The sequence below is a fragment of the Eumetopias jubatus genome, unplaced genomic scaffold (assembly GCF_037043125.1).
Source record: "Eumetopias jubatus isolate StellerSeaLion01/CBP00866 unplaced genomic scaffold, mEumJub1_p1.0 scaffold_7, whole genome shotgun sequence".
NCBI classification, from domain to species: Eukaryota; Metazoa; Chordata; class Mammalia; order Carnivora; family Otariidae; genus Eumetopias; species Eumetopias jubatus.
This window is the reverse complement of record NW_028274813.1, coordinates 9165377-9192675: the sequence shown is the minus strand read 5'-3', so window position 1 is coordinate 9192675 and position 27299 is coordinate 9165377. Positions and strand designations below refer to the sequence as shown.

Below are 27299 nucleotides of genomic sequence, written 5' to 3'. Positions count from 1 at the left end.
CAAAATAGGAGAAGCGGTACTTTTCTTAGAGAATTCTCTTATTAGATACTTAAAATACATATCAGTCCCCCCACATCTCTCTGTGACGAGGAAGCTACAGACTGCGGTAACACACAAGTGGCGAGGACCAGCACGCCACAAGGGATGGATCGCTTCTCCTGGAAGGCATCCCTTGGTAGTACCTGAGGCCCTGCTCACCTGCTCAGGAAGAGGGAGACAGGGCATGGGGTGGGCTGGGCTGTGACTGCTGGGGACAGTTTCAGGTGAGGAGAGGGACTCCTGCTGACACCGGAACGAGGCATGTAAAGGACAGTGCCCGGCGAGTGCCCCCACACGGAGGAGGGACCACACAGAGGGACCGTGAACATGAGGAGTTGCTGACAAAGACTTTCTGGGGTCACTGACTCCAAGGGTTCTCAGATCATGCCTCCAAGAACACTAGGGTTCTGAGCATTTGGATTACATGCAAGCAAAAAGAGGAAGGGAGGGAGGCAGGGAGGGAGGCAGGCAGGGAGGCAGGCAGGGAGGGAGAGGGGGAAAAACAGATTTCCAGGCTTCTCACCCCAGTAAAAGAAATACACTACATTCATGAGTATTCTTTCCCTTTCCAAATTTCTAATTTGGTGACTGACTGCCTGTTCTTGCTTCTCTCCAGGAATCCAGGTCACGGATAGAAGTTGGTTCAAGCACAAATATAGATAACTGTTTTACATTTAATCAATCAACATTGCCAAGTGTTCACACTACATACAACTTCATAACACCAAGGTGTGTGGGCACCGTTAAAAAGAAGAGGCCCCTTCGACCTCTGTCCCTCTACACATGGGCCACCCAAGGGCGTCCGCAGTGCTCGCCTGCTCGGCCTCCTGCTAGGTCGTGAGCCGTGGACGTGGCCCAGTGGGCTCCTTGGTCCTGCACGCAGATCTGGGCTCCTCCTGGGCCTTCCCGCGAACTGTACCAGAGCCTGCCTGCGCAGCGGGGGCTTTTACAGGCACGGTCAAGTGCAGACATGCACCACGTACGACAGCTGGTCCCCGGGCTCTAAGACCTGGCCCCGTCTCAAGTGAGTGGGCCCCATTCCCTTGCAGCCAGAGGCGCACGGAGCTGAGGGAACAGAGTGAGAAGCAGCCACGGGAGGCCACGGGAGGCCACGGGAGAGAGAGGCCAAACGCCATCAGGGGACGGAGACACCCGGATGGCAGCTAGAGCTGGGGCAGCTGGAGGAAGCCACACCAACCTGCCTCCTCTCCAGTGCCAATCTGCTGGGGGGAGGCCGAAGGGGCTGCAGGCAGGCCCCGCACGCCCCGGGGAGGGCTCATCCTCTGCCCCTCGCTCCCTCCCGGACTGGGGAGTGGCAGAACAGAACACGCAGGGCCGGGAAATGAAGGTGAACGAAGGCCAGCAGCACTTGGACTCCGGGGGCAGGAGGAGACAGGAGCTGTGGGACCTGGGCCCGGAGGCCGAGAGAAGACAGAGTCAAAGGCAAAGGGAAGGAGGTGGCAGAGGCGTGGGGCGGGGTGGAGGGCGGGCAGGAGCAGAGCTGCTGGGGTGAGGCTGCACGGAGAGCTTGGGGGTCACTGCCCCCCCCCCCACCGCCGCCCCCGAGCTGAGGCCTTACGTCTGAGCCAGGGCAGATTATGAATAGAGCGAGCAGCCCGGGGTCAGAACACCGGGGTTGGGAACCTGCACAGTCACTGTGCTTCCTCAAAGCTCATTTTTGTAACCTAGGAAATGAAATCATTCCTAGCTCAGTCGATGTGATGATCGAGCGGCAGCGCCCTCAACAGCGAGGCACTGTACAGATGTGTGTCCCTACTAGGAAGGGGGCTCCCCTGAAAATTACTAGCCCCCAAGGTGCTAAAGGGGTGAGCCTGGATCCCCAGACCCTGAGACCCACAGAGGGCAGTACCGTTGGGGGTGGGAGTCAGCACTGCCTTCAGTGGGGGGAGGGTGTTCTTTCTTTCTGCCCCGGTCACTCTGGACTGACAGGTGCTGGCCCCAAAGGTACTCACCTGGTCACTCATCTTCCGGGTCCGGCAGCTGCTCAAGGAGCATGTCCTCCTTGCCACTGAACTGCACGAGAGAAGGGGGTGAGAGGCCGGGCCAGGGAACTCTTCCTTCTGTCCTTCAACCCTGCTCCAGGCCTTCCAGGAGCTTCCAGGAAGCTGCCTGGGGGCAGGGGATTCTAGGAGCCCCTCCTCCCACCAGCCTTCACCCCCTGGCTGCCCAGCAGAGAGGCCCCCCTGGGCCGAGGGGGCTTCCATTAGACCTCAGAGAGTGGCCCAGGCAGTCACTTCTGACCTCTCTCTAATCCAGTCCTTTAAGAACTTGCAGTGTAAACTCCTTCCCTTGTTTAGCTTTTGGTGCAGAGATGGGGGAGCGGATACAGCTGAGGCCAGACATGGGGGGCGGAGGGGCAGGGCCACCCCAGATGACCCAACGGCCCCTGGGAGAAGGACACACTTGCCTCGATGTGGTACACTATGCGCCAGAAACTCGAGTCTGAGCCTCGGTATCTTCTTCCAGGGTAGAGCTGCCACATGGAAGGCAGCGGGCATGGGGCTAGCAGGCTGGGGCACACAGCCTCCCCCAGGGACACATCCTCCTGACGCATGAGTACCTGGAGGCTACTCTCCGTCTGAAGAGAAGACCAGGGCACGCCTTCAGGGCCCAGGCTCCCCAGCACGCAAATCCCCAGAGTCCTTCCCAACCACCCCCCCCTCCGCCCCCGGCAGCCCGGCCGGCATCTGAGATGCTGGTGATCACTGTTCCCAGCAACGCCCCCCCCCTTAAGCCATGCACGCCCCTCTCAGGGACGCTGGCGAGGCCAGGATGACCGGCACTCACAGGTGTCTAGACACCCAGACGGGGCCACATGGAGCCCGCTGCTTCCTGACAGACTTAAAGCTTGTCCCTGAGCTTCCTTAACTGCAGTGTGGTGCTGATGTCAGCTGCCATGAGGTTTTATTTTATTTATTTTATTTTTTTTTAAAGTAATCTCTACAGCCAATGTGGGGCTTGAACCCACAACCCCAAGATCAAGAGTTGCAAGCTCCACTGACGGAGCCAGCCAGGTGCCCCCGTAGAGCGCCAGTGAAACCGGCGAGAGAATACTTTTCCCCACCTCCACCACCACCCCTCTGCTGCAATAAGCTAACTTGCCACCTTATGGTCATATGCCTCCCAATCAGCTCCCCGCACAGCAGCCGGGGTGCGCGTCTAAAAATCGTGTCACCCTCCTGCCCGACGCTCTCCAGTGGCTTTTCACGGCAGGTAGGAGGAAATGCAATCTTTACCACGGTCCACAGACCCACTAATGTGGGCCCCCGCCTCCCTCATCTCCCATTCTATCCTCCACCCTCCGCCCTGTGGCAGCCACAAAGGCCTCCTCGCTATTTCGGGGACATGTCACATTCCCAGTAATCTCTTGCATTTGTGGTCCTCTGCCTGGAACATTCTCCCTTAGATCTACAGAGGGCTCGCACCCTTCTTCGGGACAGGTCTCTGCACAAATATGTCTCTAGGGACACATTTCAGCAAAATCCAACTCTATGAATTACACATGAAGCACACACGTCTAAAAGGGAGCTTTACAAAGGTCTGCATGACAGGCAAGTGCGAGTTAATACTCTTGAGGGGTCTTGCTTGTAGACCCTGCCCCACTCGTTACTGCCTTTCATCCTGCACAACTTACCAGCAGCCTCAATTATTTTGATGTCCTGCCCCTCCCCACCCTGCAGTGTCAGCTTCAGAGTAGTGGGATTTTATCAAATTCACTGCAAACCCTCACAGCCTAGAATTGTGCTCGGCATATAAACTAGGCCCTCATGTTGGTTCAATAACTACTTTCCAAAGTGAAAATCGTTTTTTAAATTTTCCATCCATGAAATACATTGGAATTGTTAAGAAATAATTCAGATCATCCTGCAAGATATAAATGGAAATACCATGCTTGCTGTGTTCGTATATGGTTTTCTATATCCTTCAAACACTTTTGGTCGGCTTGTTCCTTTTTTTCCTTATTGATTTAAGTCAACCTTTAGTATTAAGAATACCAGTCCTTTCAATTACATGGGGGCGAATCCTGCCTCACAGTCTGCTAGCGGGTTATGTTTTGCGCATAACTTATAATAATGATTATGTGACCTACACTGCTTTGTGGTTTTGGTGTCATGTTTAAGAAGATATTCGCCAACCAGGGTTTTTTAAAAAACATATTCACATAAATTCTCTTCAAATACCCGACTTAAAAAAAGTAGATATTTGATGTTTAAAAGTACATATCTGTGTACTTAAAAAAGACATTAAATGCCAGTAAACATGGTGGTTAAGAGCCTGGAATTTCAAGCTTATCACCTATCAGCAGGACTACTTTGGGCAGGTTTACAGGTTGTGACTCAGTTTTCTCATCTGTAAAACCGGGACACAGTCACTACCGTGTAACTTTTTGCTGTTCTATAACGTAACCGTCCTACTAGGACATACTTTAATTTTGCTCTTAGTCCGGCTCTTATACCACTGCGTTCCTGGTGAGGTGTGCTCCCCCGCGGCACGGAGGAGGCCCGACACCCCCGAAGTCCGGGGCAGGTCCCCCCACGTGGCGGCTGCGGACGCCCACGCCGCCCGCCCGGCCCGCCCCAAGGCCGCTGTACCTCGATGGTTATGGGCAGCCAGGTGCGCTGGTTCTCGTCCACGTACACGGACCTCTCCCAGATCCACAGGTGGTCCGGGTGCAAGGCTGTGTGCGCCCTGAAGAACGGGAGCTCGCCCATGGCGCCCCGGGCAACTCAGGAGCCCCCGCTGGAGCCTCTCGAACCGACTCGCTGGTGCGCGGGACGCAGGACCCCGGCGCTTTATAGCGGGACGCGCGCGGGCGCCCCCCAGCGGCGGGGCGGGAGGAGGGCGGGCGCAAGGCAGGATCCGCTCTGGAGCTGGTCTTGCTCCCGGGGACCCTGGCCCCGTTTAGGAGAGCAGCCCCAGCCCCATAGACTCGTGGCTTTTTCCACGCCCCCAGCCCTCCAGCTCCCACTCCCCACTGCTGGGGAGGCACCCCTGTCTGTGGCCTTTGGTCTTTCCTCTGTCAGGAGGTGCCGGCGTCCTCCACCCCCTGGGACGCCCAGACCCCACTGTCCGAGTCAGCCACCGTGTGTGACTGCGCAAGTCACACCCCAGACCGGGACACCAGGCCTCTGCTGGGAACTCACAGTCGATGCCAGGCAACCCAGAGCCAGGACCCCCTTCGCGTCTCCTGGGATCAGAAGAGAACCGTGCGAGCCTGAACCAAGCCTGAACTTTCCCAGGTTCGCGGCATCACCTTCAGCCTGTGCATGGGGTGTGAGAATCAATTTCCTTGGCCAAGTGCAACTCTTGAAGCCCCGGTCCCCCACCCACACACATTTTCCACGGCTTTGATGATGGTGTGGTCATCTAATGGCTATTGTGAAACACGGTGGTGAAGAAACATGGGTTTTTCCTTTAACAGGCTTTGAATTCATTGGTGAGCACATCATTCAAAATGAATGCTTGAAAAGAATCCCTTCTCTCCACTCCAAGATCAATGGAATTGAAAAGTCCCTGGGTTATATGATCAAACCCACTCTCTGTAAATTACAGCAAATAAGGAAAACAATTTCACTTCATTTTGCAGTACACCACATGCCCATTAAGGCAATTAAGAAAATAAAGTACAATGAGAAACATGTAAGCCGAGCTCCGGCCTCGTTGCTCAAACATCACCATTGGCGGCAGTTTGGTGCTTCATCTTCTAGCTCTTTCCTGTCTCTCTGACCAGGCGCTAAGAAAATAACTTTGGGATCTTTTGCAATATCACAAAAGTTGAGAATGAGCTTAACCCGGATTCCCTGATAGCAAAGGTATGTATCTGCTTCTCTGCGGATCCAGACAGCCTAATTCCCAAGAAAGTGCTGAGGTGGGCTACGGTAATAAAGATATAATTGGATTTACCGGGAACACAAAATAGAGGACAAAAGCCAAAGCCAAGTGGGGAGTGGAGGAGGCAGACATGAGCCCAGCAAACCTCCTTCCCAGGGCAGCCCCTGGTGGTGCTAGTATTTAATATTCAGACTTGCGGCATTTAGGCTGATTTCCCTGTGGATGGTTCTTAATTCCAGACCCAGATAGCCACTGGGAGCAAGATAATATGCTAATATGTCTGCTGGGGAAGTCTCAGCCCAGTCCTGAGCTTTGAGGTAAAAAATGATGACAAATCCGGCTTAAACAGTGTGGCAAGGGAAGGGGGCACCTACGAGCCAGTGTGGCCACTGACCCGCTGTGTCGATGGCTCCAGGACCCAGAATGCCACTGAGATGCCAATTTCATTACTACTCCTTCTGCTTTTCGAAGAGGTCCCCAAAAGAATAAATAATGGAGCAAGATTCAAACTCCCTTGGCTGGATATGCTTCTGAATGTTCTGGGAATATATATGATCCTTACACCCCCGACCCCCTTTCAAGGAACAATATGTGCCTTCTGCATCACATGAGGGCTTCTTAATATTGAGCAGTAGTGTACATCATTCTTGTTAGGATTTAGAAAATCATTTGTGAAGGGGTTCCAAAGCATGAAAGTGGCATAAGATGACTGAGGAGTTCATAGGGCAGCTTCTGGGGGGCCCTTGAGCCTTCTTTATGGAAGTCCCATGAGAAAGGAATAGCTCCTGTGTGGTCTCAGGGACAGGGCAAGCCTCTTCAGCCTGTTACCTGCCCCATCTTAGGGCTTGAAGGTCAGTGGGCCTAGCTTTAGAGTCACATACAACTTTCTGACTCCTTTGTCTATAAGCTCCCTGAGGATAATCAAGTGTTTCATTTACAAAGTAACACAAAGCAACTTCTTTTGCTTTTTTTTTTTTGTTTGTTTGTTTGTTTTAAAAGAATCCTTTGCTGATGCTTTTGTGTTCTGGCTTTGGGTCCAGTTTCAACTCTGCCTCTATCACCCATGAGTTTGGCAAATCCTTTGCCCTCTTGGCCTCATTGCCACACTTGTGTAATGAAGGGGCCCTGCTAGCTGCCCTTGAAGCCCATTCTAACTCAACAGTCCCTGATCCTCTGATAAAGTTGTCTAGTAGGAGGTTAAGAATGGTTTTGGGCAGAGTGGTTCTGGATATGAAAGGCCACAGTGGAATTTGTTTCTCAGGAGTGAGGAGGCCATCTTCTTGGTTGGGCCCCAAGGAAGAGCCTTGGGGCTGAGTCACGACCATCAGTAGGGTCTAGAACCTTGCTATGTAAGTGTGGTCCCCAGTTCAGCTATATCTCAAGCCTTCCCCGGATCAACTGGGTCAGAATCTGCATTTCAGCAAGATCCCCAGAGGACTGGTGGGCACCTTAAGCATTGGTCTACAGGGGGGAAACAAGAGGGAGAGATGGTGGGTGTCTCATTCTATCATTTCCCTCTAGATTTCTCTGTGACACAAACCTTGGATATATGACTCTGTATCATTTAGTTGTAGGCTCTCTTATTTTCTGTCAGAATCACTTCTAATATAGAAAGTGTTTTCCCCTTAAAATCCTGGTCATCAGTGTCACCCCAACCATCGGGCAATGACCAGCAAGCTATAAAGAAACTACTTAGAAGCTACGTAGGTCTCCAGGCCTCTGGGCCCTATAATGAACGGCCGGAAATCACTAAGCTAGTGGATTGCAACCCTCGCTGCTTATTAGAATCACCTGGGAAGCTTTTATAAAATACCTGTGTCTGGACCTCACCCCAGACCATTTGGACGAGAATCTCTGAGACTGAGGCTTTGGTGTTCTTTCTCTCCCCGCCCAAAGGATTTTTCAGGTGATTCTAATGTGCACCGAGGATTGTCAACCGCTTCTCTGAGATTTGAGTGACTGTTTATGACGTGTGAACAAGATTTATGAAACTAAATAACCATGAAAATGTTAAAGGTATTCTTTCTATCACCAATTCTCATTGTAAACCTACCCCAAGCACGCACTTGACTTCTTTCCCTATGCCCTGATATATAGGTGTTAAGACATCCATGCTAGTCACCTCGAAAGGAGTTTGTTTGTTCCAACAGCTGGACCATATTTTAGATAATTAAGTCTGATGATCAAGTGAGCCCAGGAGTAAAGGGATGGTATGGCCTTTCTCCCAGGGGATGAAATTTTATCTGTAGATTAATGGAGAGTGTGGGAAGGATATTCTCCAAGTGGAACTCGGGGACTGACCATAGCCACTGCATGGCTGCTAGCTCTCTCTTCACACTTAACAGAATTTTCTTTCTGTTTTAAACATTTTTCAAACCTCAAGGTGTGTTTGAGGATCTTGTTAAAATGATTCTAATTCAGTAGGATTGGGTTGAGACTCGGCATTTCTAACAAGGTCCAAGGTGAGCCCGAGGCTGATGGTCTGTGAACCACCTCTGGGTAGCAAAGGCCTGGACTAACCCAATGAACACACCACACACATGCAAAAGACAGCCATAGCCCTAACTCAAAATGCACCAAATAGTTGACCCTGACAAGTTGGGGGAGTGAGCAGCATGTAGGAGAATTGCAATGGACACTGAACTAGAAATGACGCATCCATTTGCCCTGATGAGTTAAAGTTTACCTAAGTTGTATCAGAAATATTTCTCAACCCTGGGATTATTCCATACTTTGGGTATTATGCTCACAGTGTGGCGGGTCCTACATATCGGCTTGTTCCTGGGTCTTCCGCCTCAATTATTCTTCAGTTTAATTTGATTGCATTAGTTTGGCCTCAGAAAAATGTTTCACATATCTCTTTATTCCTTCTAGAAAACTGGTTCATAATCTTCATGCTTCTAATATATATAAGCTGAGATAAATAGATTAACTAGGTACTGCTTTCAGCTTCGACACTGAAAATTTCCTCTATACCATTTATCCGATAACTCTTGACCTAGATTTTCAATTTTAGGATATTTTATTTTTTTTCCAAGAAAGTATTCTTATACCCTTCAGATGAATACCCACACAGTAGGATTGCTGGGTCATACACTAGTTGTATTTTCAATATTTATTTTTTTAATTATTGATAAATTTCTTTATTTTTTAGATTTATATATTTAATTTCTGTACAATTAACGTACAATGTTATATTGGTTTCAGATGTATAATATAGTGATTCAATAATTCCATACATTACTCAGTGCTCCTCGCAATACGTGCACTCTTCATCTCCTTCACCTGTTTTGCCCATCCCCCCCCTAGTAATCATCAGTTTGTTCTCTATAGTTAAGTCTGCCCTTTTGTCTCTTTATTTCTTTGTTTTGTTCCTTAAATTCCACATATAAGTGTAATCATATGGCATTTGTCTTCCTCTAACTGCATACTTCACTTAGCATTATACCCTCTAGTTCCATCCGTGTTGTTGCAAATGGCAAGATTTTATTCTTTTTTATGGCTGAGTAATATTCTATTGCATATCTAGACCACATCTTCTTTATCCATTCATCTATCAGTGGACATTTGGGCTGCTTCCATAATTTGACCATTGTAAATAATGCTGTAATAAACATTGGGGTGCATGCATCTTTTCAAATTAGCGTTTTCTTATTCTTTGGGTAAATAGCCAATAGTGTGATTCCTGGATCATATAGTAATTCTTTCATTTTTTGAGGAACCTCCTTACTGTTTTCTACAGTGGATGCACCAGGTTGCCTTCCCACCAATAGTGCACCAGAGGGTTCTTTTTTTCTCCACATCCTTGCCAACACTTGTTGTTTCTTGTGTTTTTGACTTTAGCCATTCTGACAAGCGTGAGGTGATATCTCACTGTGGTTTCACCCTGCTGATGAGTGATGTTGAGCATCTTTTCATTGTCTGTTAGCCATTGGGATGTCCTCTTTGGAGAAATATCTGTCCATGTCTTCTGCCCATATTTTAATTGGATTGTGTTTTTTAATGTATGTTGAGTTGTATCAGTTCTTTATATATTTTGGATACCAATTCTTTATGGATATGTCACTTGCAAATGTCTTCTCCCATCAGTAGGTTGTCTTTCGGTTTTGCTGGTTGTTTCCTATGCTCTGCTGACTTTTTATTTTGATGTCGTCCCAATAGTTCATTTTCACTTTTGTTTCCCTTGCCTCAGGACACATCTAGAGGAATGTTGCTACAGCTGATGTCAGAGAAATTACTGCCTGGGCTCTCTTGTAGTGTTTTTATGGTTTCAGGTCTTACATTTAGGTCTTTACTCCCTTTAGAGTTTATTTTTGTGTATGGTGTAAGAAAGTGGTCCAGTTTCTTTTTTTTCTTTTTTTTGCATATAGCTGTTCAGTTTTCCTGGTATCTTTTGTTGAAGGGACTTTTTCCCATAGGATATTCTTGCCTCCTATATAGAAGATTAATTGATCATATAATCGTGAGCTTATTTCTGGGTTTTCTATTCTGTTCTATTGATCTATGTGTCTATTTTTTGTGCCCATACTATACCATACTGTTTTGATTAATACAGCTTTGTAGTATATCTTGAAATCTGTGATTGTGGTACCTCCAGTTTTGTTCTTCTTTTTCAGGATTGCTTTGGCTATTTGGGGTCTTTTGTGGTTCCGTACAAATTTTAGGATTGTTTCTTCTAGTTCTGTGAAAAATACTGTTGGCATTTTGATAGGGATTGCATTAAATGCATAGATTACTTTGGGTAGTATGGGTATTTTAACAATATTTGTTCTCCCAGTACATGAGTGTAAAATATGTTTCCATTTATTTATGTCCTCTTCAGTTTCTTTCATCAATCTTTTATAGTTTCAGAGTAGAGATCTTTCACCTCCTTGGTTAAGTTTATTTCTAGGTATTTTATTATTTTTGGTGCAATAGCAAATGGGACTGTTTTCTTAATTTCTCTTTTTGCTACTTCATTATTAGTGTATAAAAATGCAATGGATTTCTATATATTGATTTTGTATCCTGTGACCTTACTGAATTCATTTATCAGTTCTAGTGGTTTTTTTTTTTTTTTTGGTGGAATCTTTAGGATTTTCTATATATAGTCTCATGCCATCTGCAAATAGTGAGAATTTTACATCTTCCTTACTAATTTGGATGCCTTTTATTTCTTTTTGTTGTCTGATTGCTGTGGCTAGGACTTTCAGTACTATGTTGAATGAAAGTGGTGAGAGTGGACATCCTTGTCTTGTTCCTGATCTTAGGGGAAAAGCTCTCTTTTTTTCACCATTGAATGTTAGCTGTGGGTTTTTCATATAAGGCCTTTATTATGGTGAGGTATGTTCCCGCTAAACCTACTTTGTTGAGGGTTTTTATCATGAATGGATGTTGTACTTTGTCAAATGCTTTTTCTGCATCTATTGAAATGATAATATAGTTGTTATCTTTTCTCTTCTTGATGTGATGTATCATGTTAATTGATTTGCAAATATTGAACCACCCTTGCTTCCCAGGAATAAATCCCATTTGATTTGATTGAGGTAAATGATTTTTTTTTTAAATGTGTTGTTGGATTTAGTTTGCTAATATCAATTTTAGGATATTTTAAAAAGGATTTTGTCAATATCATGTGGAACTTCTTTTTATATATGAGGTGTACAAATATTATACTATGTTCTAATATGTATATTTTGTATAGTAGGTCATAATCTAGTTGCATGTTAATTTTTCCAAATATTTAGCCAGTTTCCCAAATATTACTGAATAATTTTTCCTTCAACACAAGATTTCTGACACTACCAATATGGAATACCAAGTTCCCATGCAGACATGGGTCTGATTCTGGGCTCTGTTCTGTTCCATTTGTCTGTTGCTATGGCAAAGCCATACTTTAAAAAGTTATGAATTTGAACTTGAAATACTTGGTGGAATAGGTCCTCCCTCTTTGTTCTTTTTCAAAATTGTACTTTTGCACCTCTGAATTTTTTCTTACTACTTTTGGGATTTTCATTGGCATTTCATTGAATTTGTACGGTTGACAAAAACCTCTGGTGTTCTTTAATAACATTTTATAATATCCTCCACAAAGTGTTACATATTTTGTTTATCTTCTAGATGTTTTATACCCTTGTTGCTTTTGTGAATGGTATGTTTTGATGCTACTTTCTGGCATAAAATTTTGGTGTTGACTTTGTCTGTAGCATCCTTGCTAAACTCTCATATATTAGTTTTGATGGTTGGTTTATCTGCAAATGATAGGTTTTTTTTTTTTCAGCCTTCCTTTTCAATCCTTATGCTTCCCTATGTCTCTCTATCCACTCCCCCCCTTTATTTCTCTGCCTCTAATTCTTCCTGTCTCATTAACTTTTAGTGTTTGTTAAAATATGTTGGATAACAGGAGTGGGTGATGGCAGGCATTCCTTTCTTGTTCCAGTCTTTAATAAAATTCTTCTAAAGTTTAACCAGTAAGCAGGATGTTAGATGAAAGTTTTGGTAGATAAGCTTTATCGGTTAGAAAAGGTCCTACCATTCTTCAACCTTAAGCTCTTTACTGTATGTGTTGAATGGTGTTTGGTGCCTTTTCTATTGAAATGATCTATACCTGTGGTGAAGCACATCCTGCAGGTTGCCTACCCAGCACTCATCTCCCTTTTCTTCCTTGCGGCAGAATGCTCACTTTTGCCTGGCTCTACCTCTAACCTCTTTATGTAACTGAGAATAAGGATGACCCAGCTGATGGATAAAGCCTGATTTCTCTAAGGCAGTGCTTGGTTTGGGGTGGCCACATGCCTCAGTTCTGGCACATGAGACCTCCGTTGGGTTTTTTTTAGAGCTCGAAAGTACTCGGCTATTATTTCTTCAAATATTATCTTTCATTCTCTTTATTTTCTTTGCGTGTTTCTTCTTTCTTTTTTTATTCCAACCAAAGGGGAAAGAGCAGTGCAGCATGCTTGCAAGGCAGTCCCATCTAAATGAGGTGAGAGTAACAAGATGGGAATTCCCACACCCAGAGATGGTTATGCCTAGAGGGAGGGGAGAGTGGGAATGGGTTGGTGGCCATTCATGAAAGGATTATCCAGATTTTTACAGCACGAGCATTTGTTCCAGCTGACATGAAGAGCTCCCGACAACCCCCCACATCCACTGCCCCTGGTTAAGGGGAAAATGACATCTAACCTCTGGGAGAATGGTAATCAGGGTAGGAGTTGGGGCAGTGCCCTAAAGGGATAGCAGTAGAGGGAGGAATAAGGAGTCCATAAATAAGCAGAGGACTCCTACCCACTGGACACTCAGCCAAACTTTTTATCCCTGGAAAGGAGAAGAAATATGCCCATGGAAGTTCTGCCCATCCCCCAGGTAGATTCCAAAAGCAGGACACCTGAAACTCTTGTAGGGGAGCATCACTTCCTAGATGAACTCACAGAAAGGAATCACGGGAGGATGGAAGAACACACACAGCAGAAAAGAGAGGCAACAAACAGAAGAACTTACATCTGAGGGATTAGAGCTATCAGAGTAGTCAGATAGGTATTTAAAACAAGCATATTTGATATGCCCACAGAAAGTAAGATAATGTTTTATGGCAATGACACAAGCATAAGTGGTTATTTAAAAAAAATCGTCTCCTGGAGATGCAGTACTGTAGGGTTACATGCACAGCCTCTGGAATCAGGTTGCCTGGATCTACATCAGCCATTTGTCAGGTCTATAACCTTGGTCAAGTCACTCACCTTCTCTGTGCTGTGAGTTTGTAAGATGGGGATAATAATATCCCATCTATTCCACAGAGTTTTCACAAGGATTAAATAGCCAATATTTGTAAATTGTTTAGAATAGCACCTGACATACAGTTAAGTACCCAATTAATGTTTGTTCTTATTATCTTGGAAACAAAAATAATGCAATTTTGAAATAAAAGGCTCTGTAGGTACGTTGAATAGCCTGGAAGCCTAGAAGTTATCTGGGACCCTTCCTAAATGCGCCAGAGATGGGTAGAAAGGTGGAAAGTGTGAAGTTAAGAGATGTGGAGGGTAAATTTACACTTACCAGGATCTACATCAGAAGAATTCCAGCAGCAGAGAAAAGAGAATAAAAGGGAGGAAATGTTTGAATGAATAACTGAGAAATTCCCAGAACTAAGAAGATTGGTGTTATCAGAATAGAATAAATAAGGGGAAAGATAGCTAAACACACCATAATTAAATGTCAAGGATAAAAGTTTTTAAAAATTCTGTCAACAAGAAAAAAGATCAGAGAATTCAAAGCACACGAATTTCTCACTGACTACGATACAAATGTCTCCATAATGCATTTGAATTAGAATTATATATCCAGCTAAACTATCATTCAAATGTGGAGATGAAATGTGAGCTACCCTCACTCCCCAGACCCTATCTGGCACATAGAGGCAGCTCTTTAGTAGGACAGGAAAAACTCCGGAAGAAATAAATGAGATACAAGCCACAATGGAAGATCATCAACAGCAATAATAACGACAATGTTGTCTAAAAGTAGTTTTACCTTTTTTTCTTAAAATATGGAAATAAAATTCTAGACATTAACATGGAGTGGAAATGGGGTCAAAAGAATGAAGCAACGTAAGTAAATTCCAAGGCTCTTTTTTCTCTTTTTTTCCTCTTTTTCTTTTTTTTAAAATTAAGTAATCTCTACCCACAACATGGAGTTCGAACTCACAACCCTGAGATCAAGAGTTGCATGCTCCATGAGCCAGCCAGGCACCGTGCCCCCAACAAGGTTCTTTTCTTTAAGGGGAGAATAAATAAACTGATTAACTTTAGATGTTATGTTATGAAAAACATGCCTTTAAATGTAAGTTTAGGGCAACTAATAGAAGGTTAAAAACAGGATGTAAAGAGCTATCTGTTTTTGGATAGACAAGATGAAGTAGATGGTCTGAACAATATTTCAGCTGAAAACAATGAAAATTCTAGATAAAACATGTCTCAAAGATCTTTTTAAATGCATCACTGAACTGAAAGAAAGTAATAAATCAGAGGCCAAAGCAAGTGAGAGCAGAAACCCAAAGAAGTAATGGACCAACAAAGCAGTTTACACCCTGGGGACCTGTGCTAAAGCCTGGTGACCCTGAGCTTCCAATTTACTTTTGGACACTTCTTAGACAGCAGTACACTTCATAAATGTTTATTTACTGTTACATCTTATATGTTTTTCTCCATCCTGGTTTCACTTCTTGATGGAGGGATTACTCTAAGAACAGTTTTATGGAGGCATCTGTATGGTAAATTTCCACGGATGTGCTGCCCAATATGTAGACACTATTCACATGTGGTTACTGGGCACTTGGAAGTGTGGCTAGTCTATACTGAGATGTGCTGTGATATGAAGTACACACTGGATTTCAAAGACTCAATACACACAAGTGCATACACATACAAACACACAGAATGCAGTGTTACCCTTGCCCCCAAATAGACCAGCTTCCTTCACTGAACTTTGCAAGTGTTTGCTCTTAATCTTTGTCAACAAAGAGTCATGAATTTCTTGGGACTCTGTGTGTGTGATATGCAAGCGGATGGGCTCTGAGTAGGGCCTGAGAGGCTTTTCTAAGAGCAGAAACATGAGCTGTCACCTGTAGGCATTACATTATTCAAAAATTGCACAGAATGCTTTTTACTGACTCTCCAGTTCTGGGATATCTTCTGGATAATTGAGGCTGCTCAAGGGAGCTCTGGGCAGGGGGGATGTCACAGACCCTCTCCATAAAAAAAGGACATAACTTTTACATTTAATAAAAAAGTTGCGATCAGGATAAATAGAGGGGAACTTGGGTACTAACCACAGCTGGACTGCCTCGTGAGTAGTACAGGTTTTCTTCCTCATCTACCTTCTTATTTTTGTTTTTATTCCATTTTTCCATTCGCTGTGCTTCCACTCAATCAAATATTCCACCCATTGCAAATAATGAAACTAAAAAGTTTCTTCAATGACTCAAAACACCATTTGGTCACATTAGGAAAACTTCTTTCCCAGTCAGAGGAGAGTGATCCATCAGATCAGCTCTTTGATGAATTCAGAGAAAGTAGCCCAGAGAGTCACCTGGAAGGAACATCAAGGACCAATGGGGTTTGTTTGACTCCACTGAAGACCTGGGATGAATGCCAGAAGGAGTAAGTGTGGGGCTGGGTTGGTGTGTTGGTTAATTTTATGTGTCAACTTGACTGGGACAAGGGATGCCCAGAGGGCTATTTAAATATTATTTCTGAGTGTGTCTTGAGGATGTTTCCTGAAGAGATTAACATTTGAATTGGTGAGGTGCATAAAGAAGTTGGTCCTCCCCCATGTGAGTGGGCATCATGTAATCTGTTGACGTGAACAGACCAAAAAGGTGATGAAGGTTGAATTCGTTCTCTGCCTGACAGCTTGAGCTGAGACACTGGTCTCCTGACCTCAGGTCTTCAGACCTGGACTAGAATCTACACCATTGGCTCTCTGGCTCACAAGCCTTCAAACTATGTCTCTATCTTTCCTGGGTCTCCAGCTTGCAAACTGCAGCTCATGGGACTTCTTAGCGCCATAATTGTGTAAGCCAATTCCTCAAAATAAATCTCTTTATCTATCTCTCTGTGTGTTTCTATGTCCCTATGTCCCTATCTATCTATCTATCTATCATCTATCATCTATCATCTATCATCTATCTATCAATCATCATCTCCTATTGGTTCTGTCTCTCTGAGAACCTTGGCTAACACAGATGTAACATTGTGGGGTGGGAGTGGGAGACAGTGGTTCAACACTCAGGTGTACTTGGGCAGGAGGCATGCTGGGATCTGGAAATGTAGACCTGCAAGGTTAGTAGCTGAGACCAAGCCAGATGTTTCCCGTAGGTGAGGCCACCAGGTGGTACACTGAACAGATGCAATGAAATGGAGTTGGAAGATCAGCCAAGATTACACTAGAGTCATAAACATGGATTCTAAGCACGTTATTATTAAAGGGTGTAACTGCAGAGAGGACTTCCTGGAAGTTTCATTAACTTTGGCAAAGTGGAATAAAAATAGCAACATTATTTATTTGCATTGCTGGGAAACAAGCTGGAGATTGCAATCTGAGATTGGAAGTTAGGCATCAGGGTCCTGGAATTGTCTGCAAAGTTGTGTTTATATGGAAATACATGACTTTCTTTTAGAGTGAGTGTCCAAAACCCTAAAAATTACCAATTATGTGATCTATTTTTTGATAGCTAACTTCTTCCCTCTCCTTTATGACAACTTAGAAATATCATTTTAGGGTCGACATTTTAGGTCGACTGGTCGACTAAAAATATCATTTTTAGTCATTAAGTGTCTGCCTTGGGCTCAGGTCATGGTCCCAAGGTCCTGGGATCGGGCCCCACATCGGGCTCCCTGCTCAGCGGGAGGCCTGCTTCTCCCTCTCCCACTCCCCCTGCTTGTGTTCCTGCTCTCACTATCTCTCTCTCTGTCAAATAAATAAATAAAATCTTAAAAAAAAAAAGAAATATCATTTTTTGGGGGGAAAAAGTATCTCCTTCCAGAGTATGACATGTGTCCTTGAGTTTGTAAAGAAAGTAGATATAAACAAACCTTCTCTTACTGACTATATTAGGTTAAGTGATTGACCTTATTATGATTTGGAAATGTTCATAAGGAGTCTTTCACCCAGGCTGATCTCCCCTAATAGTTAAAGACTGTACTCCCCCCAGCCCTGGGCCTTTTTAATTCTGTTTACTTTCCAAGCATTGATTTGCTTTCACTTTTCTTCCTGTGAGCCACTACTTTCTGATGGTTTCTATGTATCTTAATTTTTCTAATCTCTTGTCTGATTTTGCATGATGTTGTTGGATAAGGATGACAAAGGCTGTGTAACAGCCGTTTGTCTTAAAGCTTAGTGGCCGCACTAAGATCTTTTTCATTTCCTGGTTGCTGTTTGTGCCAAAAATTTGACCACTGGATTATCTGGGCCTTGCTATATTTTGTTAAAGCCAAGCAAATCAGTTGTGGCAATAACCTTTGGAGACTAGAATATATTTCAGGAATATCAAGTCAAAGAGTTACTGTTTTTCCCTCATTCTAATTTACGACCCTCTGCTGTTAGTTTTATCTCTTCTAGTGTTGCTAGAGAAAGTCATAGCATCTTTCCGATTTAATACATTCATCATGCCTGCCCAACACTCAGCGGTCTTGCTGGCTTATTGTATTATTCATACTGAAGATTTCAGACTTACTCTTTTTTTAACTCCCCACTTGAATGTAAGCTCCATAAGGGCAGAGACTTTATGTTGTTTCCTTGTATTCTGAGCACTTAGGATTGAAATCTGCAAAATATTACAGAAAGAAATAAAAAAAAACCTAAATAAATGGAATGATAGTATATATCATGGGTCAGAACACTCAGTATGAAGATGTCATTCAAAGCAATTCCAGTCAAGATACCAACAAGTTTTGTGGGTTTTTTGGCAGAAACTGAGCTGATTTTAAAATTCATATGGGACCAGAAGGACCAAGAGCAGCTACCTTGAAGAAGAACAAAGCAAGAGGACTACCCAATAGAAAGCTGTAATAATTAAGACAGTGTGGTAGACTCAAGGATAGAAAAAATCAAGAATGGGATCGCATAGAGAGTCCAGAAACTGATCCACAAAAAGGATACTGAAACCATTGTGGGTAGAATGCTCTTCTCAACCAGTGGTGCTGGGTGAAGCAGATATACACATGAACCAATATGAATCTCAATTATTACTTCATACAATATACAAAAATATTTCCAGATGGATTGCAGATTTAAATGGAAAGGTAGGGGCACCTGGCTGGTTAGTTGGTAGAACATGTGGCTCTTGATCTCAGGGCTGTGAGTTTGAGCCCCACATTGGGAGTAGAAATTACGAAAAAATAAAAAAATAAAAAACTTAAAAAAAGTGAGAAAGGTAAAACAGTTTTTAAAGGAAAATGTAACAACATCTTTGAGATCCTGAAGTAGGCAGGTTTCTTAAGTAGAACATAAAATCACTAATCATAAAGGAAACTAATAAATCTGGACTATATTAAAATTAAGGAAGTCTAGGGGCACCTGGGTGGCTCAGTTGGTTAAGCGTCTGCCTTCAGCTCAGATCATGATCCCGGGGTCCTTGGATCGAGCCCCATGTTGGGCTCCCTGCTCAGCGGGGAGCCTGCTTCTCCCTCTGTCCCTCACCCCACTCATGCTCTCTCTCTCAAATAAATAAATAAATAAATAAAATCTTAAAAAAAATAAAATTAAATTAAGGAAGTCCATTTATCATGATGCACTATTGAAAGAAGGAAACGGCAACTCACAAAGCGGGAATAGATACTTTCAGCACAAGTATCTGAAAAAGGACTCTAATATAGCATAAATAAGGAACATCTACAAATCAGTATGAAAAGGAGACAACCCAGTAGACAAATGGGTAAAATATTTGAATGGGGACTTCACTGAAGAGTAGTAATCCAAATGGCCAACAGACGTATGAAAATAAGCTCGCCTTCATGAGTCATCAAGGAGATGCAAATCAAAACCAATATGAGACATCACAACATGCCTACCAGAATGGATAAAAAGGGAAAAAAGACAGAAAATACCACGTGCTGATAAGACTGTGAACAACTGATCTTCCTACCTTGTTGGGAGAATAGTAAATTTATTCACTTTGGAAAGCTGTTTGGTAATTCTACTAACACTGAAAACATGGAACCGCATCACCCAAAAATTCCATTCTTAGGTATAGACCCAGCAGATATGTGTACAGATGTTCACCAGAAGATGTGTACTAGAATGTTCACTGCAACACTGTTCCAAACAGGCTCAAAATATTACACCAATATATTTTGGAAACTACTACTCAAACACCCACCAATGGTTGAATGGTTTTCATTCCATTCACACAATGGAACACAACCTAGCAATGAGAGTGAACAAACTTCAGTTACACAAAACAAAATGGATGAATCTCACGAACATAAGGCTGAGGGGAAAAAAATTCAGCCATGAATGAACTCACAGACACCATGTGGGCAAAAGAAGTCAGATTCAAAGGAGTACATACTCTATGACCCTATTTATAATTGCATTTGTGAAAGATACAAAAAGAGGCAAAACTAATCTACAGTGTTAGAAGTCAGGGGAGTGGTTACCCTCAGTGGGGAGGGGCAGTGGCTCGAAGGGAGCACTTGGGGAGATCCTGGGAGTCTGGTTACATTCTCCTTTTTGAGGTGGGTGCTATTTGCACAGCTGTATTCAGTTTATGTATGGTCAACATGCTCCATATTCCTGATACTTGCATTTTGCTCTATGTATATTTGAGCGAAAAGGTTCTATGTTACAATCAAGTGACCATCAAGTGTTCATCATATGAAAAAGAAGTTAATGAAATGCTGACAATTAAGAACCAAAGGATTGGCACAGGCTTAGCTGCTGTAGGAGCGTGGAGGTAGGAGTAGTCCCTGGGGTCTTCCTGGAGGAAGGTGTGCTGGAGTGGCCTCAAACAACAGACAGGCTTTGGATGAAAAAGAATAGGTTCTTTGGCTCCAGACAAAAAATAACCTTTGAAAAGTAGGTCACTAGTTATGGCCTATTCTTCTGACCCAGAGAAGTCTTTCGAACCAGACTTGCATAATTCTTTTTTTTAATGAAGATTTTATTTATTTATTTGAGACAGAGAGAAAGAGAGAGAGAGAGAGAGATGAGCAATGGTGGTGGGCGGGGGGCAGGGAGAAGGAGAGGCAGACTCCCTGCTGAGCAGGGAGCCCATCCCAGGATCCCAGGATCACAACCTGAGCCAAAGGCAGACATTTAACAGACTGAGCCAGCCAGGTGACCCCAGCCTCGCATAATTCTTGAAGGAAAAGACTAAATGGGAATTTTAGCATGGAGTAGCGGGTATGGAGAAAGGCAGACATAACTATAAGACTGGAGTAAAATTACTTTGCTTCTCTGAGTCTCAGTTTCTTCATCTGTAAAATGGAAAAAATAATGCCCCTCAGAGGATTGTGGGAGTTAAATATGATGGTTGGCATTAAAAAAAAAACAAAACGTTAGTTAAAAAAAAAAAGATGAGCCCTACTTGGCCTTTATTAGTCCCTAAATAGCGTATTAGATTTTGGGTTTCTGGACCTCACCCCCTGGATGATCCCCAAGCATCTGTGGGCGACAATGGTAAATATATAAATAGCAGACTCCAGCCTTCCTGTCCCCCAGGTTGGAATCGCTGTTAATCAGCACAGAGGCTGAGGGCACCGGTGCCGGGATGATTCACAGAGAGGGCTGGAGTGGGTCTAGGCTCGTTATGCAGTTTATGAATTTAATTCCCTTTGGCTACTCCATGCCCTGCCCGGAGATGAAACAGCACTTTTATTTGAGGACCAGGAGCCAGCTCACAGTGGGTTCTCAAGTTCTCCGGTGGCAAATGTGCTTGGTTCGTCAGCCTCTTTGAGGTTGCTCCCGCCCACTGGAATCCTGGAGGTGCAATGTCATGAGTTGCAGGACTCCTGGGAAATGAGAGATGGGGGGTGAACTCAAATGTCCATTGCCAAATCTGCTGCAGACTAGGGGATTTTACCACCTCTTGCCTGGGCCTCTTGGGACAGCCTCCTAAATTGTCCCCCTGTCTCCAGACTCCCATCATTACACCCACTTTCAGAGTGAGGGTAAGGCTCAACCTTGCTGAGTGTTGGAGACCCCTCAGGGAGACCACTGAGATGGTTGCTGTGTGTCAGGGCAGGGATGACAGTGGCACGGCACAGGCAGCTGGATGGGGACAGATGAGCTGTTGGAAAAGCTATTAGATGAAGCCAACAGGAAGTAAGGTGGAAGCGACAGGAAGTCGAATCAACAGGAAGTCAAGTTAAACTGAGAGAAAATAACAGAGTCAACAGGAAGTAAGGTAGGACTTAGGAATCAACAGAAGGAAAACCATCTGGGTGGGTGTGTGTGTGAGGCGGGGAGAGTAAAGAAGGGGAGGGAGGAGTGCAGAGTGTGTCTCCCCAGGCTTTTTCCTGGAACCCATATGATGGGGTTGCCACTTGCAGTGGTGGGGAGCACCGGTTGTCTTAGCCTGGGCCCCCCCAGAAAGAGGACCTGAGAGAAAGACTGGCAGTGGGGTTGTTCACTTGAGAATGTAATGTCAGAGAGCAGGAATGAGGGCCTGGGCAAGAGAAAGGGGCAGGACAGAACCCAATGCCAGGAGGCGTTATGGCGTTGGCCACCACCACGAGTGACTGTTTGCTCAATCCCGTGGACCTTCTGAGTCACTTTATGAAGCACTTCCCAGGACTGTCCCTCCAGGTGAAGAAAATGGGGGTTATCAGCTCCTATCCCATTGGTCAAGAGCTGCCCATAGTTGCCCACAGCTGCCCTACATTCCCATTGGCAGAAGCAAGACTGTCCAGGAGGGTGATGCCCATGAGAGAAGCCTGGGAACAGGGGGCAAGAGTATCATGTCCTGAAGCTGAGACAAAGCACCTGCACGAAGCTGGTGGAAGCTCAGCCGAATGGCCATCCCAGCAGTGGCAGGTAGAGAGATGAGGCCACAGAGAGCTGCACAGGAGCCCATTCCCAGGTCAAGGTGAATGTATTAAAATAGGAAAGGCTTGGCCTCCCTCTCGTGTCATTCCTCTTGTGGGAATGACAAACAGCCAAATCACACGACAAACTGGTGTGTGCTCCACAGTGAATCATTAGCAGTACCCTCCTGGCTCTGAGTCAGACACTGCTCTTAATTAAGTGCTTTCCCATGAATTTGCTCACTTAATTCTCACAGCATTCTTGCAGGGAGGTACTCTTAATGATCCCCACTTCACAGATAAGATGGGGCCTTGTCCAAAGTCAGAAGCTAGTAAGTGGCAGAGCTAAGATGCAAGCCTTGTAACCCCTGTGGACTTACCAAAGGAAGTAGATGCCGAGTCCGGTAGGTGGCGGGGGGTGGGGGGAGGCAGGTTGGCCATCACCTGGTGGGAATGATGCCCCTTTGTATTTTTGCAAAGGCGCTCACATCCATGGTTGAATCAGTACTGGAAATACAGGGCAGAACTCCCCATTATTAGCTTCATTTTACTGAAGAGGAAACAGAAGCCGACAGAGATGAAGTGTTTTTTCCCCGGTCATGGAGAGGATCTCGAGGTACTTACTGCAAGAGCCTGCAGGGACCAAACTTGGACCCTTCCACATCCTTACCCGCGCAGCCCAGGTGACTCACCCCTCAGCTCTGAGGGCCGGTGCTCCTGACAGCGTAACAGTTGAGGGCGTGGACTGTTGATCCAGCTTCGTGTGAGCCTGACTCCTGGGCCAGCTGAGTGAACTTGGGCAGCGGATCTACCCTCTCGTTGCTCTGTTCCTCATCTGCAGACAGGATGAGATAAAGGGGCAGTTGGGGGATGGACGGCTTAACACTGGCAAGGTGCTGAGCAGGGGGCCTGGCACATTGGGCAGGGGGCATGGAGAAAGGCCTGCTCTGACTGTGATCAAAGTAGGAGGCACCGCTCAGCCTTGCCCGCTTCTGAGACTAGGGATGGAACAGACACTCTGTAAAGTATATGGTGAGGCAAGGAATCCATCAGAGAGGGACGCTTCCCTGCTTGGAGCCCTTCTTCCTTTAAAACCTGCCCCCCAGAGAGGCCCTGGCACTGGTCCGTCAGCCACCGTCCCCATGGCCCAGGGTCTCCTATCACTTCCCCTGGTCTCCCACACTTGCCACCACCCATCCTTCTCCCTGTCCCACGGCATGGGCTCCCTGTCCTGGCTCTTGACCTCCATTCATCATGGAGGTCATCATGCTCTGGGTGAGCTCCCCGGGACCCCACCAGGCTCCACCTGGCCAGAGGGTCCTTGGATGCTCATCTCAGTATTTTAACTCGATGGGAACTCCTTGAGATCAGAGGAGACCAAGTGCTATTCATCTTTGTATTCCCCTGGGTGCTGAGATCAGTGCCAGGCCCAGCAGAGATGGCCGAGGAATAATAATGATAAATAAATCCATAAATACATAAACATGTGCATATATATGTATAGTGCTCTCATGCTATACACTAATATACTCTCATATATATGTAGGAATGTATGTACCGCTACACACAGTATAGTATGTACAGTATATGTACTCATATACTATAGTATATATATATATAAAACATGTATTTATGTATATATAGTATACAGTATAACATTGTATCCGGTGTAGTATACAGTATATATGGATATGGATGTAGATACACATAAACACACACACAGAGTACTCAGGCTCCGTGTAACCCTCTCAGCAGCCCTATGAGGCAGGTGCTATTCCTGTCCCCATCTTGTAGAGAAGGAAACTGAGTCGTGCAGATGCTAAGTGACTTGCCCACAGTCTCACAGGGAGGCGGCAGGACCCGGACTCAAGCACAGGCAGTCTAGCTCCAGAGTCATGCTCCCGTCCTCAAGCAGGTGCAGGCTCTCTGGATGAACGGACCAGGGGACGGATGTGGATTGAAGATGAATGACCCCCCCCACCCCCCTGCCCAACCCCATCCCCCGAGTTCTTCTGCAGGCAATTTGACCCCTTTGCTCTGATGCCCCCCCACCCCCCACCCCCCTTTGCAGTTGGAGATGACACCTCTGACTAGTCTTCCAGCGACTTGGAGGTGATCTTCCCTGGAAACAACTGTCCTGAGCTTTACTCAGCTCCTTGGGCTGGTCATCTGCTAGTGTGACATCCGGGCGTTGGATTGGGATCAGGGTCCCCAGACACCCACCTGTCTCTGGAGGAGCCGGCAAGGATTACTTGGCTTGCATTAGATCCAGGGAGAGAGGGTGGAGGGAATCCTTAGGAAGAACCCTGGAGGTTTTCTCCTGGACCCTTGGAGTCACGGGTAAGAGTGAAGCTTTTAGTCACACCTAGTGTTCCCTCCTAATGACCTCGGGCAATTTTATCCCTCCCAAAGTCTCAGCTTCCCCCTCTATAACTTGAGATGGTTCCTAAGGGCTTTCTTGTGTTAATAGCCCCTGAACCCAACCATTGTCTTCCTTCCAGTGGCTCTTAGATCCCTGGGGCTGTCCCTGGTCTTTTTTCAAAAACAGGTAAGCACTGCCAGCCCATTCATTCTTCAACAGGACCTGCAGTGCCCCAGTGAGGACCTACGGTAATGGATCTTGCCGTTCCAAACAAAATAGCGTCAGAGGGATTTTTGTTTGTTTTTTAAGAGGAGGATAAAAAAGGACGAGCACCTTGGTAGGATGTTGACTTTGCCTTCCTAATTAAATCTAGGGGAGAATCCTTGCTGAAAAAGAGGGCCAACAAAATGTATCTCTGAAATTAATTATGATCCCTGAGTCAACAATGAATGAGCAGTAGCTTTCTCCCGTGTTCCTCTGACTTGGATAATTCTTTTTATAAATTCAGTTATTCATGCTTTCAACAAACACTGTGCTTTTAGGCCCCGGGCTGGATGCTGGAGATTTGCAGATAATAATGAGGTTGGCTAACATCAGGTACCAAGCCCTGGGATAAGGATTTTCATGCATCATCCTATTTAATCCTTGGAGGTAGGTGCTCTTATTATCCCCATTTCATAGAGGAAGAAGCAGGCTGAACATGATTAATTGTTTAATATCACAAATAGTGAATGGCAGAGCCCAGGGTAAGCTGCTTTTATTCTAGTGTCTTTAAACCGGTACAGTGGTCTGGTAGGGGACCCTCTGGCCCTTTCTTTGAAATGGACAGGGGACATCTCTCACTCTTATATGGTGCATCTGAAAGCATCTTCAGAAACTTTTTATTTTAGACTGGAAGGAAACAATGCATTTGCTGCCAATTTCAGCTTCAGGACAAGTCTCCTACCCCTACCCCCTACTAGATTAGATTGCTACCCCTAAGCCCCTACTATCCAGAAAGTGTGGCAACCACTGTAGGGACACAAAGAGATAAATATCTTAGTGCAGCAGTAGTCCAGGTGTTGAGATAAGGGTCTTTATAAGGCATAACGGGGACCCAAGGGAGAATCGGCTTCTCTGGAGGGGATGACAGAGCACCTGTCTGGCTCTGACCCCGCTTTGCAGTTGGAGGTGACACCTCTGACTAGTCTTCCAGGGACCTGGAGGTGATTTGCACATCTGATATTTGTTAGGACAGGTAACACTAGCTACGGTAGTGAGGAATGCCCCAAATTTCAGTAGCTTAACCCAGTACAGATTGATGTCTCATTCCAATGTGGGCATTCTTGCTCAGGGGTGATCTTTCCCCAGGCCATTCAGAGACCTGCAGCCCTTCCATGGTGTGGTTATGCTATCCCTAGGATCTCAGAGTCCTCTGCTGGATCCTCTGTCTCTGGCGCCGACCCAGGGGAAAGGAGACAGGCCAGCCATGGGATGGTCTCACGGGATGGGGTGTGAGAGTCTCTTATCACTTATGGCTCATTGCCCAGAATAAAGAATTCCAGGCCCACCCAGCTGCAGAGGAAGCTGGGAAATGGAGTCTAGTTGTGTAGACAAGAGGAAAGGAAGCAGGTTTGGAGCTGATTGGTCCCCTCCATGTGCCTCCACACTAAATCCACGCACTCCTCTGTACCTGCTTCTGTGCAGGTATGTGTTCCTATCAGAGCGTGAAGCTGCTTCTCATCTGCTCAAGAGGGAGCAGAAGGTCTTGGGCATAAAAGGTGCTCTGCACCTTTCTGTTGGAAGATTGATCAATGCATAAAAGGGGACTTGAATTGGATCTTATTTGAAGTTAATGTAATTTTGAACTAACACCATGATTTGCACACGCAATGCTTACTTGTATATATGAAATGTTCTAATTTGAAAAAGAAAAAAAAAATCTTTGAATGTGAAGAACCTTTATTCCTTGGAAGCCTACCTGTCCTGACCATTAAATCAAGCCTGAGCACTGTCACTCATGGGATGGCTGGGCAGGTAGATGGCAGACAGAGTGCACAGGATGCATTAAACTAGTCTGTATGCTATTTTAGCATGAGTCTCATAAACCCAACCTAAAACAGGGTGACAAACATCATTCTTCTCTGCAAAAGAGACAGCATTTTCTTTGTCAATGACTCTCATTATTGGGTTCATGGTGGTAACCGTGGTTGGTCAGCACCACCCTCCCCCAAGCACCATATGCATTAAAGACAAACAGACGGGCACAGGCTAGTGAGAGGAACAGCAGCTGTCAAATGTTAAGGAAGCTCTGGAATATTAGACCAGGGTTCCTCGGCACTCCTGACATCTTGGCAATCATTCTTTGTTGTGGGGGCCGTCTTGGGCATCGTTGTGGGGTATTTGGTAGCATCCCAGGCTTATACACATACACCACCCCCTTCCCAGCTCTCACAACTTAAAATGTCTCCAGACATTGCCAAATGCCTCTGGGGGACAAAATCCCTCAGGTTGAGAACCAATCTAGAGAGTTCCTGATGGAAAATGTAGACGGGAGGGCCACATCC

The 27299-nt window shown here is 45.3% G+C and overlaps 1 protein-coding gene across 1 annotated transcript; it reads right to left on the bottom strand.

Moving 5' to 3' along the window:
• Positions 1-2016: 2016 nt before the first annotated feature.
• TCL1A (TCL1 family AKT coactivator A) lies at positions 2017-4772 on the bottom strand. The gene is made up of 3 exons (XM_028098283.1): positions 4653-4772; positions 2468-2638; positions 2017-2073 (listed from the first exon to the last, which is right to left on the bottom strand). Exons 1-3 carry the CDS (start codon positions 4770-4772, stop codon positions 2017-2019), a joined length of 348 nt encoding a protein of 115 aa, XP_027954084.1.
• Positions 4773-27299: the final 22527 nt, after the last annotated feature.

Bases quoted from the DNA above. Each gene is read 5' to 3' on its own strand.
- TCL1A (XM_028098283.1), bottom strand. From the start codon at position 4,772: ATGGGCGAGCTCCCGTTCTTCAGGGCGCACACAGCCTTGCACCCGGAC. The intron at 2,639-4,652 runs GTACAGCGGCCT...TCTTCTCTTCAG, and splicing joins GGCTGCCCATAACCATCGAG to ACGGAGAGTAGCCTCCAGGT. The intron at 2,074-2,467 runs GCAAGTGTGTCC...TCTCTCGTGCAG, and splicing joins GCATAGTGTACCACATCGAG to TTCAGTGGCAAGGAGGACAT.